This window comes from Scylla paramamosain, chromosome 38, assembly GCF_035594125.1.
Source record: "Scylla paramamosain isolate STU-SP2022 chromosome 38, ASM3559412v1, whole genome shotgun sequence".
Lineage (NCBI taxonomy): Eukaryota > Metazoa > Arthropoda > Malacostraca > Decapoda > Portunidae > Scylla > Scylla paramamosain.
The window spans coordinates 12,773,735-12,792,133 of NC_087188.1; the positions used below are offsets into that span (position 1 = coordinate 12,773,735).

Sequence of the window (18,399 nt, forward strand, 5' to 3'; positions counted from 1 at the left end):
GTTACCGTTCTCCTTAGTTTACCCGCCTTTTTTTTCCCTCCCCCCCTTCCCTCCATCCCTTTCCCTTCACTTTTTCTTGTTATTTTCCCTCTGTCATTTCTTTCATTTTTTCTTCTCTTTTTCGTTTTTTTTTTTTTTTCGTTCTTTCTTGTTCATTTCATCATGTTATCTTTCTCGTCTCTCCCTTTCTTTGCCTATCTTTTTTTTTTCTCCCCCTTCCCTCCATCCCTTTCCCTTCTCTTTTTTTTTCTTGTTCTCTTCCCTCTGTCGTTTCTTTCATCTTTTTTGTTTTCTTTTTCGTTTTGTTTTTCGTTATTTCTTGTTTATTTTATCATGTTATCTTTCTCCTGTCTTCATTTCACTATCCGCCTTTTTTTCCCACTTTTCTTCCTTTTTCATCTTCCTTTTCTTTCCTCGTTCTTTTTTTCATTGCTATCCTTTCTCGTTTTGTTTTTTCTCGTTTTCTGTCTTGTTCCTTTCATACTATATTCCTTTTCTCCTCCTTTTATTTCCCTCCTCTTTTCCTCCTTTTCCCTTCACTTATTTTCACCTATTTCATCGTTCCTTCCGTGTTCTTCCTTTTGTCTTTCGTTTCTTTTTTCTCGCTCCTCTCACCTTTCTCTTCCTTTTTCTCATCCCTTTCATCTTTCGTTTCTTTTCGTGTCCGCTTTCTCTTTCGTTTTTTTCTTTTTCCCTTTTATCTTCTGTTCCTTTTCCATTCCTTCCTTTCACTTTTTTTTTCATTTTGCTCTTTTGTGTGGAGCTTTTGGGCTTAAAATTTTAATCTTTTAAGGTTTTTACGAGTTTACCCACTAATTTTTATCTCATTTTCCTTCCTTTTCCTTCCTCCTACCCTTATACCTTCCCTTCCTTTCACTTCCTTATTTACATTTTTTCTTACTATTTTTTGGGAAAATTCATATCATTTTTTTCCTTTTTTAAACTTCCACTTTTTTTCTATTTTTTCCTCCTCCATTCCCTCCCATCCCCATTCCCCGTTTTCTTTGTTTATTTCACTGCTAATGACTTTGTGTTTCCTCTGAGTGTTCCTAAGCAAGTTTTTCTTTCATTATTCTCATTATTTTCCCTCATTATTCATCTTCTTTGGTCTCCGCTTTTACTATGGAAAGTTGGCAACCTCTAACCACACTAGAAAACCTACTACTCGGTTCCCATTTTCTTTGACTCACTCTGATCGGGGACTCCGCTATCCTGCACGACCGTGTGTGCGTGTGTGTGTAAATTTGCGTGCGTGTGCGTGTGTGTGTGTGTGCGTGTTTTTATGTGTGTGTGTTAACCTCCCACCCACCCACCATGTGTCTCTGTCTGGTTATGTACGTTTTCTATTTGCCACCAACTGCCGTTTTCTTTGTCACTAATACCCGTTTTCTTTGCCACTGATATTCGTTTTCTATGCTACCAAGTCACGTTTTCTATATCACCATTAATCTCTATTTTCTGTGTGACTAATATTCGTTTTTCTCTATGCCACCAGTTCTCGTTTTCTTTGCCAATGATATCCGTTTTTTGTGTCATTAATATTCTATGCTCTTGATCGTCGTTCTTTTTTTCACTTTCTTCGATTGGTTTTTGCGTGTGTGTGTGTGTGTGTGTGTGTGTGTGTGTGTGTGTGTGTTGCTCCCTCCCTCACTCACTCTCATTGGTTGATACATCTGTGACGTCACCACCGGACTGGCCAATCAACACTCCTGCCTCTTGTTTTCATTCAATCCGGAACAAGAAAAGAAAAATAGAAAAAAATATGTAAGAAAGTAAAGAATAAATCAATATCGTTTTTCCAAATTCCAAAAGGAGCATTGGAGAGAAATGAGTGATGAAAATTACAATCAATATACGTTAATGTAAAAATGAATAGAATGAAATGAAAATGATAAGAAAAAAGTGAGTTTTGGGAAGATTGCGATTTCTGGACCCCAAAAATATTTCAAAATACCAAAATACAAGATTGGTTTCGCCAGTTAAAGATTACAGTGATAAAAAAAAAAAAAACGTATCCTCGGCTTTTCTTGTACTAAATTTAACACAATTCCTAAAAAGAAAAAAAAAAGATTAACAGATACAAATGGAAAGTCAAAACCGATATGGACATACAAGACTCAGAATAAAAAAAATAGAAAAAAAAAAACAAAGAAACAAAAATTAAACTATGGAGTCAAAAGGCAAGAGGTACAAATCATCATTCAAAAAAAAAAAAAATCAAAATTTAAAAAAGAAACAAAAATTTTACTTTCCCTTAGAATACAAAGGCAAATCACTATTCAAAATTACACTCAAGATGAAAAAAAAAATCACAAAATAAACGAAACAAACCCAAAATAAGAACAAAATTCCCCCATTCTATAAAGTTCAAGGCATCACACGGCAGACCCTTCCCCTCCCTCACCCCCACGCACGCCTGGCCCACCTGCAGCACACACGGTAATGACAGACTCTCACCTGCCGCCCCCTACCCCTGGCTGGACGGGGCGGGATCGTGACGGGAGGCAGGTTAATAAATATATACAGTTGCCCCAAGTACTGATGTCGTGAAGTCATTGAGTCCAGGACATTTTGAGAAACCGGCGTCTTCAGTGGGTCTTATTTCTATTTTATTTCAAGTCCAGTTTGTTTTTAAGTACCTGGCATGTTTATTGTTTTTTTTTTCTTTTTTTCATTAAGTGTGTTTTCATAGTCTGCCACCTTCAATGAGCCTTTTTTTACTTTTTTTATGTAAGTTCAGTACATTTCCATAGAGTCTGACATCTTTAATGGGCTTTTTTTTTCCCTTTTTAATTTCAAGTCCAGTGTAATTTCAGTGTCTGGCACCTTTAATGGGCCTTTTATTCTCATTTTTTCCATTATCATTGCCCTTTGCCAGCGCCCTTCTTACATAAAAAGATAATAATAATTGAACACAAATGATTAATAAAAAATTGCTTTACATTAAGAGCCCAACGAAGACCAAAACACAGGAATGTGATGAGATAATTGCCATATGCCGCTTTTTCATAAATTTTCAAGAACATGACATCAATACTTTGGGCAACTGGACATAACTGACAACGGTTGTAGGTAATGAAATACCAGACAACTATTAAACTAGAGTGTACATGTAGAATAGCAGGGCATTAAACTTGAAATATATAAAGTAATACAATGAAGTAGAGAAAGGAGGAATACGTTAAATGTGAAAAAAAAATAAAGTAGCGAGTTACAATCACAAAAAAAAAAAAGGTAATTTAAAATAGCATGACAAAATTTCACCTTGATTAAAAGCGTGCGAAGCAAAAATATTAGAGTGAAGGATAAGAATACAAAAAAAAGTAAGTTAAATATGAGAGTAACTTGGCAGTGAATCAATAGACTACTTTAGAGTACAGAACTTATGAATCACTTAAATCAGGAGAGACATTCCTTCACGCACTAATTACAGACAAGTGAAGACAAGTAAATCAAGTGCCTTCCTCCCTCTCTCCACCTCACTCCCTCCCCGCTCCCTCTCTCCTGCCCTCAGAGGTAGGGCCAGTGCGAGGGACGGGCGCCAATTAAGCCTGAACTACCGTGCTACTTTAGTGCTTTCAGTAGTTACAGGTAGTTAGTGACGCTAGATTAATTATACACCTGAGTGATTCTAACACCTGGCACCACGGTGATAAAAACATGATATGGGAGTGTTATTTGCAGCCAGTAATTAGATTTTAGCTTGTTATTGGTTACAACAATGTGATTAGTGATAATTAATTAGTTTTTTTAAACAGGATTAACCGTATCACCTTGTTAGTGATGCATAATAGCGTGGTGATGACGTATGTGTGTGTGTGTGTGTGTGTGTGTGTGTGTGTGTGTGTGTGTGTGTGTGTGTGTTGGTGGGACAGAACGCCCCCCCAGCCCCTCAGGCACCAGGACGCCAGTAAGGCACTAGACTGGGTGTCACGAATGCTGGCGCAGTAATTTTGCTACCTGGGGACACGCAAGCTTGATAACACTGTCACTGCGATGGTCCTCCCCTCACTGCCTCACGTGCTCCTGTCTTGCTTTGTAACGCGCGGCCAATCGACTCTTACATTCCTGCGCAAACATAAACATTACAAGGGTTTTAACATATACAAATAAACTATTACTTTAACAATTTCTGGGGGTTAATTCGGTGATTTTTAAAACTAAGTGACTTCTACATTGCTACCATTGAAATAATCCGGTATCTTAATCTTGATGCTTATCATAGGAATACAAGGAATACATTTCACGGGATGTTTAAATTTAAGGTACTTTTTACATACCTATGAGAACATATCCACAGGTTTTACTTATAAAAACAAACCATTATCTTAAGTTACCAAAATATACTAGATTTAGACAGGATTTCCATTAACAAACAAACTATTATCTCACAAATTCGAGTTTTTTTTTTTAGTAAGAGTACAAGAAGAATCCGCCGCACATTTAAATAAGACAGGAATTCGTAAGCCATTTCAAAGCTGGAGAGTTTCAATGCACGCGTGTCAGGTAACAAAACTCCTACGCCAGGGATTAGTGCGTTCGTGTCATCGTATCGGGAACAAAAGCCCTAAAACAGCCCCAAAACACCCCTTTCTTCTCAACACCACACCCTATTCAGCCATTAATCCTGACACCACACCCTAACTAGTCCCTCCACTCCTTATTCCACTCGCAACACCTCCACATAACAACCACCACACCCTTACTACCACACCCTACACAGCTCTTAACATAGACACCACACCCTAACCAGTCCCTACCACTCCTTATTCCACTCGCAAACACCTCCACATGACTCCTCCACTTAATTCTCCTACATAATTTCTGAAGATATTCTAACCCAAGTTCAGATTTTTCATGCAATATCACTTAGACACGCCTATACTATTTAAACACAGCAATACACAGTGATATACACAGCCATACACCCCCTGCCGCACTTCCCTGAGCACTAACACCACCATACCACGTTTTCTTTAAATGGGTCACTCCTTTATTTACGCAACGACCCTGAAAAAACACTCCAATAAACTAGATAATCTGTTTTCACTCAATACAAACGTAAAAAAAAACTGTCAATATTGATGATTTTTTAATTAGGTGGTATTTTCAAGGCCGTCTCACATTCCGGGGTAACACGAATAGCACTGTATTGCGTAAACAGAGGAATGCCCATGAACACTGCAACACGTGACGTCCTCAGCTGGTGGCGGTCAATACCAGGTGAGGCACAACCACCTAAGCTCACACCAGGTAGCGTACAGGTGTTCAGAGGACGTGTTTAAAGGCCCAGTTGTAGTATGAATGGGACGTACAGTTGTGCTAAGAAGTGATGACATATCAGAATATTATCAAACAGTCTCTATCTGCCACATTCCCAGTTCTGAGTCGAATTTCTGAAGCAGTTCATTAGTTCTTGTTAATTCATATGGACATTCACTGGATTTCGTGACATCACTTTGAGCCAACTGTAGTGTACATGCCGCGAGGAATCTCACATCAATTGACTGACTGACTGGATTGACTGATTGATTAAAGGTTTCAAAAGATTCATGTAGCGCAGAAGAATGAAACAAATGAGTGAATTGCCCGTACAGGAAACACTTCGCTGCTCCAATTACCACGAAACATTCCAATACGTCACGATGCAGTCCCGTATTCTGAAACGCTTTGCTCTCTCACCACGACTATTTACAAAGGCCACAGAAATGACGAGCCGGGTTCTCAAGGGTGTTTCTCCTGTCAGTAAATCAGAAATCTTATTAACCCGTCACTAGAACTATAAAAACACCTCCAAAACCCGTGTCACTTCAAGTAGAGCCTTTGGTATATAGTGGAGATGCGGTGCAGAATGGGGTACTAAGTGCATTGGTCCTTAATACAGTCATAAGTCGAGTAAGTTACAAACACTTTTCACTGTGCTTAATACCCCCGCCCTTATGTTCCCTGGTGTGCTGATGATCTTAGAAAATTCAGTCACCAGAGGACTTGAGAAACACAGTGGAAGTGAAAGGCTTTTAACTGTGCCTGTAGATTTCAACACAGTAGCTGCACAGTGTAAAGACATCAGCAAGCCACAGTACATCATGAACAGTGTGTCTCGGAGGTAATAGATCTCAGCTTCCTAAACATTCAAGCGTCTGGGATTTTCATTTAGATTTTTCATTCACACCTGCCACTTCAACAGTCCTCGGTCACAACAGATGTTTCCTAATTGCTGGTATTGTTAGCAGGTGAAACTCTCAACACCTGTTCTTATTAAAACCACTTCACAGGTCCTGCAAAATTCGCTCACTAAGAATTATCACCTAAAACTTAATAAAAAACGAAGTAAAACAGCAGAATTACAAAGGCAGTTTCGAGTGTTATTTTATTTACTTCAACTTGCTTTTTTCTCGACTCAGTATTATATTCCTTTGATTTATACCTTTCAAAGTCCCACGTTGGTTCACTTCCCCATTCCTTTATCTATCTCTTTCTTCCTTTATCGATAACTTGCTCCTGAGTCCTTTCCATCTGTACTCCCCTTCCCTTCCCCCCCCCACCAAGTCCTCAGGTACGAAGGGATAACAAGGTGTAGCGCAAATGAGGCTTCGAAGCGTTGATAATGAAGCAGTAATGATGTTTCAATGGATCTTCCCCCTCCCCCTCCCTCCCCTCCCTCTTCCCTTCAGATGGTGTTCGTGGCTGTTGTGTTTTCCCTTCCTGGCTGCTTTTCCCATCTCTGGGTAACGCTGTGTCAACTTTTTCAGTGTTGCCAGATGAGCTGTGTTACCTCCATGCTGTTGATGTGAGCGAGCGATGAAGTTGAGGATCTGGCGACATTTGGCAACGTCCGTTCTGTTTGAATTAAGATTTCATTGGTCGCCTTGTTGATTACGTCATGGATTTGTTGCCAGATGTCGCGGTTCCTTGCATTTCTTTACATTTCTTACATAATCTCTCCCTGCTGTGGTGTTATTTGTGGATAGCAATATACATACACATACACTCTGCGTGTATATGTATATTGGTGTATCCCAAGGTTCCCTCTTCCCTGCTAATATGCGCCAACCTTTTACATTTTGTTTTGACATCACCTGAGCCAAAATCAAGCTCTCTTTTGCCCATTTTTTGACATGTTGCCTCCTCCGAGCCTTCCTCCAGCCCTTCTCAACGGCTAGCTTCCCCCATTCTCATCCCACTCACACTCCACACTCACTCACTCACCCACTCCAGTTCTTACTCAATTCCTATTTAACTTTTAACTCTGAATTTGATTTTTCTCGATTATTTTCTTAACATGCTGCGAATAATTTATCATGTTTGTCCCCCAAGGTGTTAGACAGATTTCCCCTTCGCTGTTCCACTTAATATTGTATTTTTGTGCAATTTACTCTCACCGTAATGGTCATCTTGATAAAGACCCACCTGAAGCAGTTTAACAGATCCCTTCCTTCCCCAGAGTAGTAAAATGGACCCGCCCACTATAAATGTTTTGATATAGATAACTGTAACCTCCGTGCCCTCCCTCCCCCACAGAACAAAAAATGGAATCGCCCCAAGTGTGTCCATCCAAAAAGATACATTTTTTTTTTTTATCATCCACCAGTGAAATTTGCCATGAAATTTTTAATGCACTCATGCTACAGACTTTGATAAGATCCTTCCCCCTCCAGTTAATACGTTTTTGCTTCATGAAATTTGCAGGTCTGACTCCTCCACCTCCCCTTCACAGTATTTTAATCACCTCAATAATTCGTTCCCTCCCCAGATGCAATGAGGATTAGTTACAGGTAGTTCCCCCGGTGTCCAATCCATCACCCTTCTGAATCACAACCCTAAGGCATCTATAATGTTATCTAAGTCCTTTTTTTTCATACCAGATAACAGGATTACATAATTTTTTAAAGTATCCAATCATATGAATTCAACTAGAAAGGTGTCTCCCCTAAAAATATACAGTTATCATGACTCTGTACCCTCTATAATGTTGTCTATTCGCCTTTTTATACCAGATGGCAAGGTTATTCTTAAAGTATCACTTTCTTATTAACCCAGCTAGATATTTGTCTCCCCTCAAACAGACAATAATCATTACATTTTTTTATTTGGTATAGTTTCGAGTTTTATTTCTTGATATAAAAGACAACAAAGATATTTCAAGTGTAATATTAGTAAACGAATTTTTTTTTTTTTTTTTTTTTTATCTAGAGTAACAATTAAGTTCTTTTGTCTATCTATAGTTTTGTTTTGGCCTCACACAGGTCTTGAATATTTTATTGAATGACCAACATACCAGATAATATTGCCTCATTTTTCACACCAACCATAACTTACTGGCCCTTAGATATTAGTAAAGTCTTAACAACCCTTCACCCAAGCAATTAAATATACCTTCCTTATCACATACATTTCTCCTACTGTTATTTATTTCATTGTACATTTAGTTCAGTTATCGATTTTAATACTCATAAAGCTCTTCAATACACTATCATTTTTTTCTATTATTATTTTGGTTTTGTCTTTCTCACTGCCAGTTATCTTCCTTTTCTTTCTTTTTATGGTTTTCAGTTTGCTTGTCAGTTTGTATTTTCACCACATTCACTGTTTCACCTTCCCACTCTCCTCACCACCATTTAAACCATCAACTTCATCACCACCACCACCACCATCACCACCACCATCACCACCACCACCACCATCATTATCATCACATCCGTCTCGCCTCCACGCCTCATTAAACTTTTCTCTGTCTCTTTTATTGCCAACAAATTTCTACTTCTACTACTACTGATATCACTACCACTACTACTACTACTACTACTACTACTACTAATACTACTGGTACTTTTGCTACTGTAAGCACCACAACTTATCCTGAACTACACAAAATCACACACAAAAAAAAATCTTATGCACTTTTGCTATTATCGCTGTACCAAATACACCACCACCACCACCACCACCACTACCACCACCACCACCACCACTGCGCCAGGTGTCAGCTAACTAACGAGAGCCAATCATCACTTGCAGGTGGCCGGGAGATGTCGCATCGATCCACCGCTCGCTTAGCCAAAAAGAAAGAAAAAAAAGACGTACTATAAAAAAAAAACTACTTTTGTTGTTTTTATTGGTATTTTGTTTTGTTGTTTTACACATCGCACCGTTTCACCGAGTTTTTTTTTTTTTTTTTTTTTTTAATAATGCTATGAGATGAAGTATTCAAAAACAAACAAAAAAAGAAATAAAAAGAAATCACGGCACTGTATATAGACAAAAATAAGCCTCAATAATGCAGCTTTTTTTCTGTAATGAATGACATGAATGACTTTTCTTTCTTTTTCGTCTTTTAAGAGTTTTTTCAGCACTAATAACTAGAGCACTTGTTAACATAAACCTCATTTCGCTCGCCGCTCTCTCCACCCCCCGCCACACACCGCTCACTCTAACACAAAAAAGATGCATCCGGTTTTCTTTACATGCTTAATTGTGAATGTTTTTGTAATAAGAGTTCTCCAGCACTAACCAAACCGGTGCACGTTTAATAATGTTTTTTTTTTTTTTTCGCTCACTCAAAAAAAATAAATCTAGGTTGTAAAATGATAAGCAAAGGTACTAATGTTTTTTTTTTTTTTTTTTTTTTTTTTTGTCTTGTTGGTTTTGGTGGGAGCCGATAAAGCCGTGATTCTGTCGCGAGTTTGTTTGTTCCTTTGTTTGTGTGCGCGCAGACAGTTTTGCCACAACACTCACAAGGAAAGACCTGCTTGCTGTTCTTGTTCTTGTTCTCCTCCCGGTTCACCAGCGCCTGCTCTCCCTCACTGCCCGGAGCGTGGTGGTGGCTGGCAATGCTCCTTCTGTTCCTTGAGCTCTGAGCTGTCTCTTTCCCTCACCACCACCACCACCACCATCACCACCACCACCACCACCACCATAACTCACCCCATCCATCCCTCATCACCACCACCACAACCACCACCATCCACCGCCACCCCCACCCCACCCCGCCACCACAGCATCCCAGTGGTGCGCCTCCATCCCAGCCTCCCCCGCCTGTCCCCCCGCCGCCCCGCCTGCACGCCCCTCCCCCCGCCGCGCCAGCAGCTGACGGAGGTGTGGTTGCAGGACTACAAGGAGTTCATAGACGCGGAATGCCTGGTGCCGGCCCCGGTGACGGAGGCGCCCTTCCCCATTGAGCTGCGGCCGCTAAAGACCACGGATGGGGGGCGGGGGGGCGGGGGGGCGGGCCACGACTTGGCCTCCATGGACTCAACAGACACCTTCGCCTCCTGCCCCACCCATCCCTTCAACTCGGAGGCTGACCTCACCGACGACCCGCCCAACAACAAAGACTCCAACCTCTACGTCAATCCCCTCGACGCTGACGGCTACCAGGCCCCGGGCGCGGCAGCGGGCGCGGGCGCAGGCGCGGGTGCGGCGGCGGAGGCGACGACGGCGGCAGCGGCCTCGCCCCGCACGCCCACGCCGCGCTCCTCGCCGCGCCACCGCCTGCACCGGCCGCAGGGCTACACCACCGACTCCTTCGACGACACGCGCAGCACCGACAACCTGTTGGGCAGCAGCCGCTCCTCCCTGCAGGACTCCCCGCTGCCCAAACACCGCCGCGCGCGCTTCCAGGAGGTACGCCCCTTCCACCTACCATCTTGCCACGCCCATCTCACGCCCACGTCACGCCCACGACACCCAAAACACAGGCAGTCGGCGAGATACACCTTGCTGAAATGACTGTCGCCAGATTCATGCCCAAACAGCTCAACTTGTATTAAGAGTCTGACCTCAGTCTTGCCTTGTACGGTAGCGGTTCTCCTGCCTCACCCGGAGACCCACAATAAATACTTGAAAAGTCACTCCTTGAGATTTGTGTGTGAACATAACGCTGCCTGTGGTTCCCTGCTACTGATGATGATAGCGATGATGATAATGATTACGATTATTATTATTATTACTACTACTACTGCTATTACTCTTCTTATTATTACTACTACTACTACTAATATGATGATGACAGTTGATGGTTATGATGATTATTCTGATGATGATCTCACTGACATCTTCTACAACAACAGCGGTTTTCATGAGCGACCCAACAGTAGTGCATGCCTGTCTGTTCTGCATGAACCGTCTTTTGTGTCACCAGTTTAGTTCCTCACCTTGTAACCGTACTTTACGTCACCACACAATTCAGGCCTTTTATTTCAGCACCGAAGTTGAGGATACAGTTGTGGAATAGAGGAAGGGAGGGAGGAGGGGGAGGGCGGACGAGAGATGCAATAAAAACTCAATAAATCAAAAAGAAGGGGCGGGGAGATACAGCAATGCAAAGTCAACACAGATATGAGATGGTCAATGAGAGAACAACTGTAGCCCAATGAAGTCCTGAAGTCTCGATGTGGCAGCTTTACTGTTAGTATGAACGTTCTGCCGCTTCCTGCTACTCACCACCCGCTTACCGCAGTTCGCGATTCTTGCTTGGACAGCTTAACCGTGCTTCGTGTGTGTGAGTGTGTGTGTGGTCAGCGGAACCTACCAGAAACCTCCCCCCTGAGCCTATCCCAAAGTTCACAGCCCCTCCCCTGAGCCCTAAAATCTCATGACCCTTTCACTGTGCCTACCTTGTGTTTCATTTGTTCTTCTCGTCTCTTTCTGTACATTTCCCTTTCTTAGTCCCGGAGTAAGGATTCAGAGCTCATCTTTCAAGGCTAAGATACTCTCACTTACTCTCTCCTTCAAGTTATGCAGCGTTTCAGTCTCCATCTAGATCCTACATAGACCCACTGCCTTATCCCGAGTCCCTCTAGATTTCTGTAGAATTTCTAAGCCTTTCCATAGGTTTAGATTCCCTTTTCAGCCTCTAAGGTTTAGAACGCTCCCTGACCCTCCTTTCCCAACCCCTCTCAGCATTAAGACTCCTCCCTTTCGTGCTTAGAACTGCATAGCGCTCCCTAAAACACCACCTTTTGTCACTTTTCCCTCCCTTTTTTTTCCCTTTCACTGGTCCCGTTGCCCCTCCCGCCTCCCCTGCCTCCCCTGCCTTCCCCGCCTTCCCCGCCTTCCCCGCCCACGCCCCTCCACCACCCCGCCCCATAGTTCATGACCTCAGGAGTGGGCGCGTGGTCAGTTGTGTTCTGGTACTTTTTCATGAGGTGACGCTAAGACCTCCAAGTCCCTTCCATTCAGAACATTAGAATATTTACGGTAGTGAAGTTTGAAGACGTGCAAGCCCTCCTCCTCCTCCTCCTCCCTCTCTTCCACCTCCTCCCCCTCGCCCTCCTCCCTAAATATTTCTCCGGCCCTCTTTCCGCCTCTCGATATTGTCTTTCTCTAGGACTAAATGTCGTCTTTAATTTTAAGTTCCCGCCCGTGAGGAGGCGCAGAAGGGAGTGTCCTGGCACCCCCGCGGCGTCCCCCAAGGTCTCCCATCCCTCCTCGTATTCCCTAATGAGTGTTATCTCTTCACCCGCTATCCCTAAGTGGTTAGTTCTCCTCGTGCCCTTCACTAGATCCCTCGTTTGTACCGTTAATGAAAAGATTTGTTTGTTGTTTTGTGTTTCTTCTTCATATTTTCTCTCCCCCTCCCTCCCAAGATGTAAACTGTGTTATTCTTGATTATGTTTGTCACCCCCCCCACCACCACCACGACACCCACCACCACAACCGCCACTACAAGTACCATAACTACCTCACTACCCAATTTTGTCATGTGTGTTATTTATTCACTTGTTACTTCAATTTTTAGTGTTATTCACTGCCCCGGGGTTGGTTGGTTTGTTTATTTGTTCAATATGACCTCCACCACAGGGATACACAACGAGAGAGAGAGATAGAGAGAGAGAGAGAGAGAGAGAGAGAGAGAGAGAGAGAGAGAGAGAGAGAGAGAGACTTATCTACCCTCTTTCCATCCTTAAACCCTTGATAATGAATGAGTGCGTGTACGTGTGTGTGTGTGTGTGTGTGTGTGTGTGTGTGTGTGTGTGTGTGTCCCTTCCCACCACCACTACCACCATCACAACCACCACTGACGGAAGCCTGCCCTGCATTTCCTCCCACCCGACAAGGCAGGCAGGCAGGCAGGCGGGCGGACAGCAGTGATGAGACAGTGGTTTCTTTCCTCTATCCCCCTTCCCTTGCCAGGTGACCCTCTAAAGACCCCCAGTAAACAGCAGGTGGTAGGGGAAGTGTGGCCTCACCGCTTGGCATGTACAGGCGCTTCTCTCCCTCCAGTCACCTCTGAGAGACTGGAGGTAGGGTGGTAGTCTAGAGGAAAACTCATCCAGTTTTCCTCTTATGCTTGTGCCCAACACAGCAGCAGCAGCAGCAGCAGCAGCAGCAGCAGCGGCTGACCAAAAGGCACGATACCCACCACTCTGCTTCCTGTTGTACATACCCACACCTATATCCACCTGGACACTCTCACCCACTCTCTCTCTCCAGCACAGACCAGGGTTGACACTAGTGGCTTAGCGAAACACACACCCCACCACCACCACCACCACCACACACCCGCACACACACTGCAACTCGATCACTGCGTCGTGTTTGTGCGTCAACCAAAGCAAGCATCGTTGTGAAGGTGATGAATGTACTCCACCCTCCGCCACCACCACCACCACCACCACCACCCACCTACCTCACCACCGCCACCTCACCGCCACCTTATCCCTTCATAAATCATTCACACACACACACACACACACAACACACACACACCTACCCACACACACACCTACCCACACACACACACCTACACACACACCTACCCACACACACACACACACATACTAAAACATCCAAAACTAACATTATCATCTCCCCCACTGCGGTTACGTCCCCTTGAGTATAAAAAAACGCAAGAATTTCCTCAAAAAGACCCAGAAGAAGTAAAAATCTCGACTCACTTGCGGCTCTTTAAAATTTTCACTTCGCGCCAAACACTCGCGGAAGAAAAGAACTTAAAACTCACAGTTGCCTCTTTTTTCTCAACCACCCGCTCGAGTTACTCCCGCGGCCACTCCACCCAAGACTCCACCTCCCTCCCACTCTCCACTCCAGGTTCGCGCCGCCGTTCATGTTCCGCGTTCCAGTGCTGATGATGATGATGTTGATGATGATAAAGGAGTTTGTTTGAAGCAGTGTCACTTTCCCTCCCCCTAATAAATCTCACCCCTCTTGTCCCTTGTCACTCTTGAGCTGTTTTGTACTGAAGCGTCCCTCCCCAAAATATACACGCACACGCACACGCACACACACACACACACACACACACACACACAGCCACTCACCTCATGACCACCTCATGACCACTTCATTAAATACGATTAAAAAACACACTAACAAAGCCAAACACACACACACACACACACACACACACACACACACACACACACACACACACACACACACAGAAAGATGGCTTACCAAAACAAACACTCATACACACATACACACACGCAAAGATGGCTTACCTAAACACACATACACACACACACACACACTACTACTCATAAGAACACCATCCGGGTCTGAAGGAGAAGTCTCACAACCTTCCCTAATCTTTCTTCATTCATTCCCTTTATGACTAACTCTAACCCCGCAGACTCCTTGGAAATCTTGAGTCTCCTCCTTCAGGGTCAGAGCACCCCTTCGCCCCTTCACCCCGTCACCTCGTCACCCCATCACGGCGGAGGGAAGTTAAAGGGAGAAGATGAAGTTGCTTTAGACTTGGAACGAGATGAAGGAAGGGTTACAGTGCCTCTCTCTCTCTCTCTCTCTCTCTCTCTCTCTCTCTCTCTCTCTCTCTCTCTCTCTCTCTCTCTCTCTCTCTCTCATTATCTCGTTCCTCTGTTTGCCTGGCGTCTGATTCGCTTCGTCAGGAGAAAACCAATAGCTTCACCCTCCTCTTAGCTTCCCTGCCTCGTTCACTACCTCGACACCAGCACACACACGGCACTCGTCTAGAGAAAGAGAAAAAAAATCTTAAAAAAAAGAGAAAAAAAGAAAAGAGGAAAAGAGAAATCACCGCCATACCCTCCCTCACACTTTGCATCTTCCTTTCTAACTAAACTTTCTCCTCTCATGAAATAGCTTAAAGAGGTGAAATACAGTCACCTCACCTTCCGAGTGAAGACATGATGCCCGAGGAGTAGAGAATAGGAGCTCCCTCGCGAGTGTGATTGGCGGTGGCGAGTGTGTCAACAGCCGACAAGAACCGAGGGGGAATGTGTGTGTGTCTGTGTGAGCGAGTGTGTTAGGAGAGATGAGTGACGCAGACCATTGGCGAAGTGTGACGTTACAGACGCAGACCACTGGGGGAACTGACGCAAAAGACGCTGATTTTTTTTAGGGAGTGTGACGTGACTAGACCACTGGAGAACTGACGAAGTTATGAGATGTGACGTAAGGAGTAGAAATCTTTGACAGTGTGACGCTAAAGACGCAGATCTTTGGCGAAGTGTGACGCAGACCCATTTGGGAAGTGTGACGCGACTAAATCTTTTGTGAACTGACATAAGTGACCAAATGTGACGGCAGAGACGCAAGTTTTTGACGAAAAGACGCAGAACTTTGGCGAAGTGTGACGCAATAGATGGAGACCTTTGGCGGAAAGTGACGCAGACCTCTTGGCGAAGTGTAACACGCAACTGGACCTTTGGGGGACTGACAGAAGTGACCAAGTGTGACGCAAGAGCAGACCTTTGGCGAAGAGTGACGCTGAAAACAAAGATCTATTAGCAAAGTGTGACGCAAAAGGCCCTTCAGTAAAGAGTGACGCAAGTGAAGCAGACCCTTTAACGAAGACTTTTATCGACACAATCCAGAGAACAAGACAAAAAATACAAAAAAAAAAAAAACACACACACAAGAGATGACGAAGACTGAATGAGATGAGAAAATGAGATTAGTGACAACATGACAATGATAATGACATGACAAACAGGACCTTCAAGAACGTGACACTTTTATGACGTAGAGGACATGACAGATACGAGACAAAGTGACAGGTGAGTGAGGAGGAAGACAGTCGGGGAGATAGGAACCTGTAACATGACAAGGGTTGACAAGCAATGCCTAGACAACAAATATGACACAGGGACCTCAGGATATGACAGAAACAGGAAAAAATGACGGCGTATGACAGGGAACGTGGCTTGGGAGTGACAGAAGCGACAAGGAACCAAGACGTGACAATGTGACAGGCTTGGGTGTGACAGGAGTGACAGGAACCAAAGACAGGATGGTGACAGGATGGGTTTACGAGTGACAGGAATGACAGGAGGTAATGACAGCGACTGGGAACGTGGTTTAGGAGTGACTGGGACGCGAGTTGTTACAAAATACGACAGAGGACGTGGGGTTGGTGTGCGAGTGCCCGGGGGCGTGAGGTGGTCCCCGGCGTGTGCGTGGTGAGTGGTAGAAGTGACGGTTGCCGGGCGTGGGTTGCAGGAGAAGCCGAGACCGTTCAGCCGCCTTCTGGAGTCCGTGGAGAGAGCTCGGGCTGCGCGGGAAAGCTCGGCAGGAGACAAGTGCACCAAGATCAACAGCAGAGGTACGCCCATACACAACCACGCCCACACGCCCACACAGCAGGTGCTTGAGGGGAGGGCGGGGCGGGGTGCGGGAGCCAGCATGAGAGTAGTGTGGCGGGCGGGGTAGGGGCCAGGGCAGGGGCGGGGCAGGGCGGGGCGGTCGCACGCACCACTTAGAGCCTTCACACCTACGGTTCTCATGCATGATTTTGTTTCTTTATATTACACCGTTTCTGTGGTCTGTTTCATCATAATATCTATTTTTAGTTAGTCTGCAGCTAAAAAGAACACCACAAAACTGTTTCATATCAAGCATACCGTGTCAGCACAGTAGACCCTCCCTATGCGCGGCGCCTCTCGCTCGGCGCCCCCACGTCGCGCTTGCCCTTCCTCACCCGGCCCTCGATATACGCGGAGGGGGAATGCGTTCCGCGTACATCGAAATGGAGCGGTGTGTTCAAAGTTCAGCAGAAGAAACTCACGTGCCAACACGATCGGCTTCCCGGGTGCACATTCGAGACCCGCGGGAGGCGGCCGGCGTATAGCGAGGGTCTACTGTGCGGTGGTGGCGGCGCGGGCGTGAGCGGAAGGTGTGTTGCAGGTCGCAGCGGTAGCAAATCATCGCTAGGCGGAGATTCGCTGGACTCGAGGCGGTCCCAGGGGTCCCCGGAGCGGCGCAAGTCCATCCTGAAGCACCGCGACCCCGAGACGGAACAGCTGCTGCCGGACCTCACCTACGAGCCGCCGCCCTCCCACGAGCCGGACAAGCACGGGCGGCCAACGCTCAAGGGAATTGGGCCCCGCGCAGGAGGGAAGCCGCACGCCCTTCCTGTCAAGTTCGTGGGCGTGGACGAGGAGGAGGACAGCAACCGGCCGCGACGCATCCTGCCCCGCTCGCCCATGCCGCGGAGACACCCGCAGCGGGCGCCGCTCGCGGACCTGCTCGCGGACTTCGCGGGGCAGGAAAAGGCGGCGCGCGACGAGGCCACGCCGGAAAATATCTTAAAGGACTCACTCGAGACGAACTTGTTCTCGCTAGCGGAGAGCCTTGACCAGCGTAACGCCAACACGGTGCTGCGCTGCTCCAAGGCGCCATGCTTGTACAACCAGCCTGCCTCCACCTCGCCCATGGCCCTATCCCCTGGCGGGGAGGGCGTGTCGCTGCTCTGCCTGTGCGGCGCGCCCATGACCCGCGTGCCCGCCACCCCCGCCATCATCACGCCCACCTCTGCCACCGCCGCCCGACCCATCACCGAGAACTGCCTCCTCACCGACGACCTCAACAACGGGCCCGCCACCCTCGGGGACATCGAAGACTTCCTCTTCGCCGACCACACGCCCACGGAGGAAACCCGCCTGCTGGAGCGCGCCCTCAACCTCCCCCGCAACAACTCCGGCCTCAACAGCTAACCCGTGAGTACCCACCATGCCCTACTGCCCACCTACCACCCACGACACCCACATGACTCCTCTCTCTCACACACACACACACACACACACATCTCTCTCTACAATAAAGACACCGATATCCCTTAGGTCAGCATAACAGCGCCGCCAGCACCCTTAATGCCTTTCCACTCCTTCTTTACACTCCCAATTCCTTCCCTTCACGATTCTTCCCGGCATTTCCTCTCCCTCCCAGCACGTCCTCGGCGGCGCTAACCAGGTTTTGCCCCAAACGAAGCCAGTAAGTCAGCCGTCACGGGATCGACAGCAGGAGTTCATTCCCTCCCTTGTTATCGAAAAGTGCTGAGTCTTAATGGATGTTATGCTGACGAGGACCCGCCATTATCAAGACTGTTATTGTCATCATCATCATCATCACGCTCCACCTTTGTCACTTTTACCTGAGTCATTAACAATACCTGGACAC

At 45.8% G+C, this 18,399-nt stretch overlaps 2 protein-coding genes across 7 annotated transcripts in view; one reads left to right on the forward strand and one right to left on the reverse strand.

The window, feature by feature from the left end:
• LOC135091793 (short-chain dehydrogenase/reductase family 42E member 1-like) overlaps nt 1-18,399 on the reverse strand; it is a 143,119-nt gene that overhangs the window by 124,449 nt on the left and 271 nt on the right. The gene's annotated exons all lie outside the window — the stretch shown is intronic.
• LOC135091790 (potassium voltage-gated channel protein Shab-like) overlaps nt 1-18,399 on the forward strand; it is a 150,238-nt gene that overhangs the window by 116,900 nt on the left and 14,939 nt on the right. For 4 of the 5 annotated variants that reach the window (XM_063989754.1, XM_063989756.1, XM_063989753.1 and 1 more), the window contains 3 exons: nt 10,108-10,623; nt 16,444-16,546; nt 17,128-17,939. In XM_063989754.1, coding sequence (XP_063845824.1) covers nt 10,108-10,623; nt 16,444-16,546; nt 17,128-17,936 — 1,428 coding nt within the window. In that variant the 3' untranslated portion in view covers nt 17,937-17,939. The remainder of the gene's footprint in view (nt 1-10,107; nt 10,624-16,443; nt 16,547-17,127; nt 17,940-18,399) is intronic. The other variant, XM_063989758.1, reaches the window with a different exon arrangement.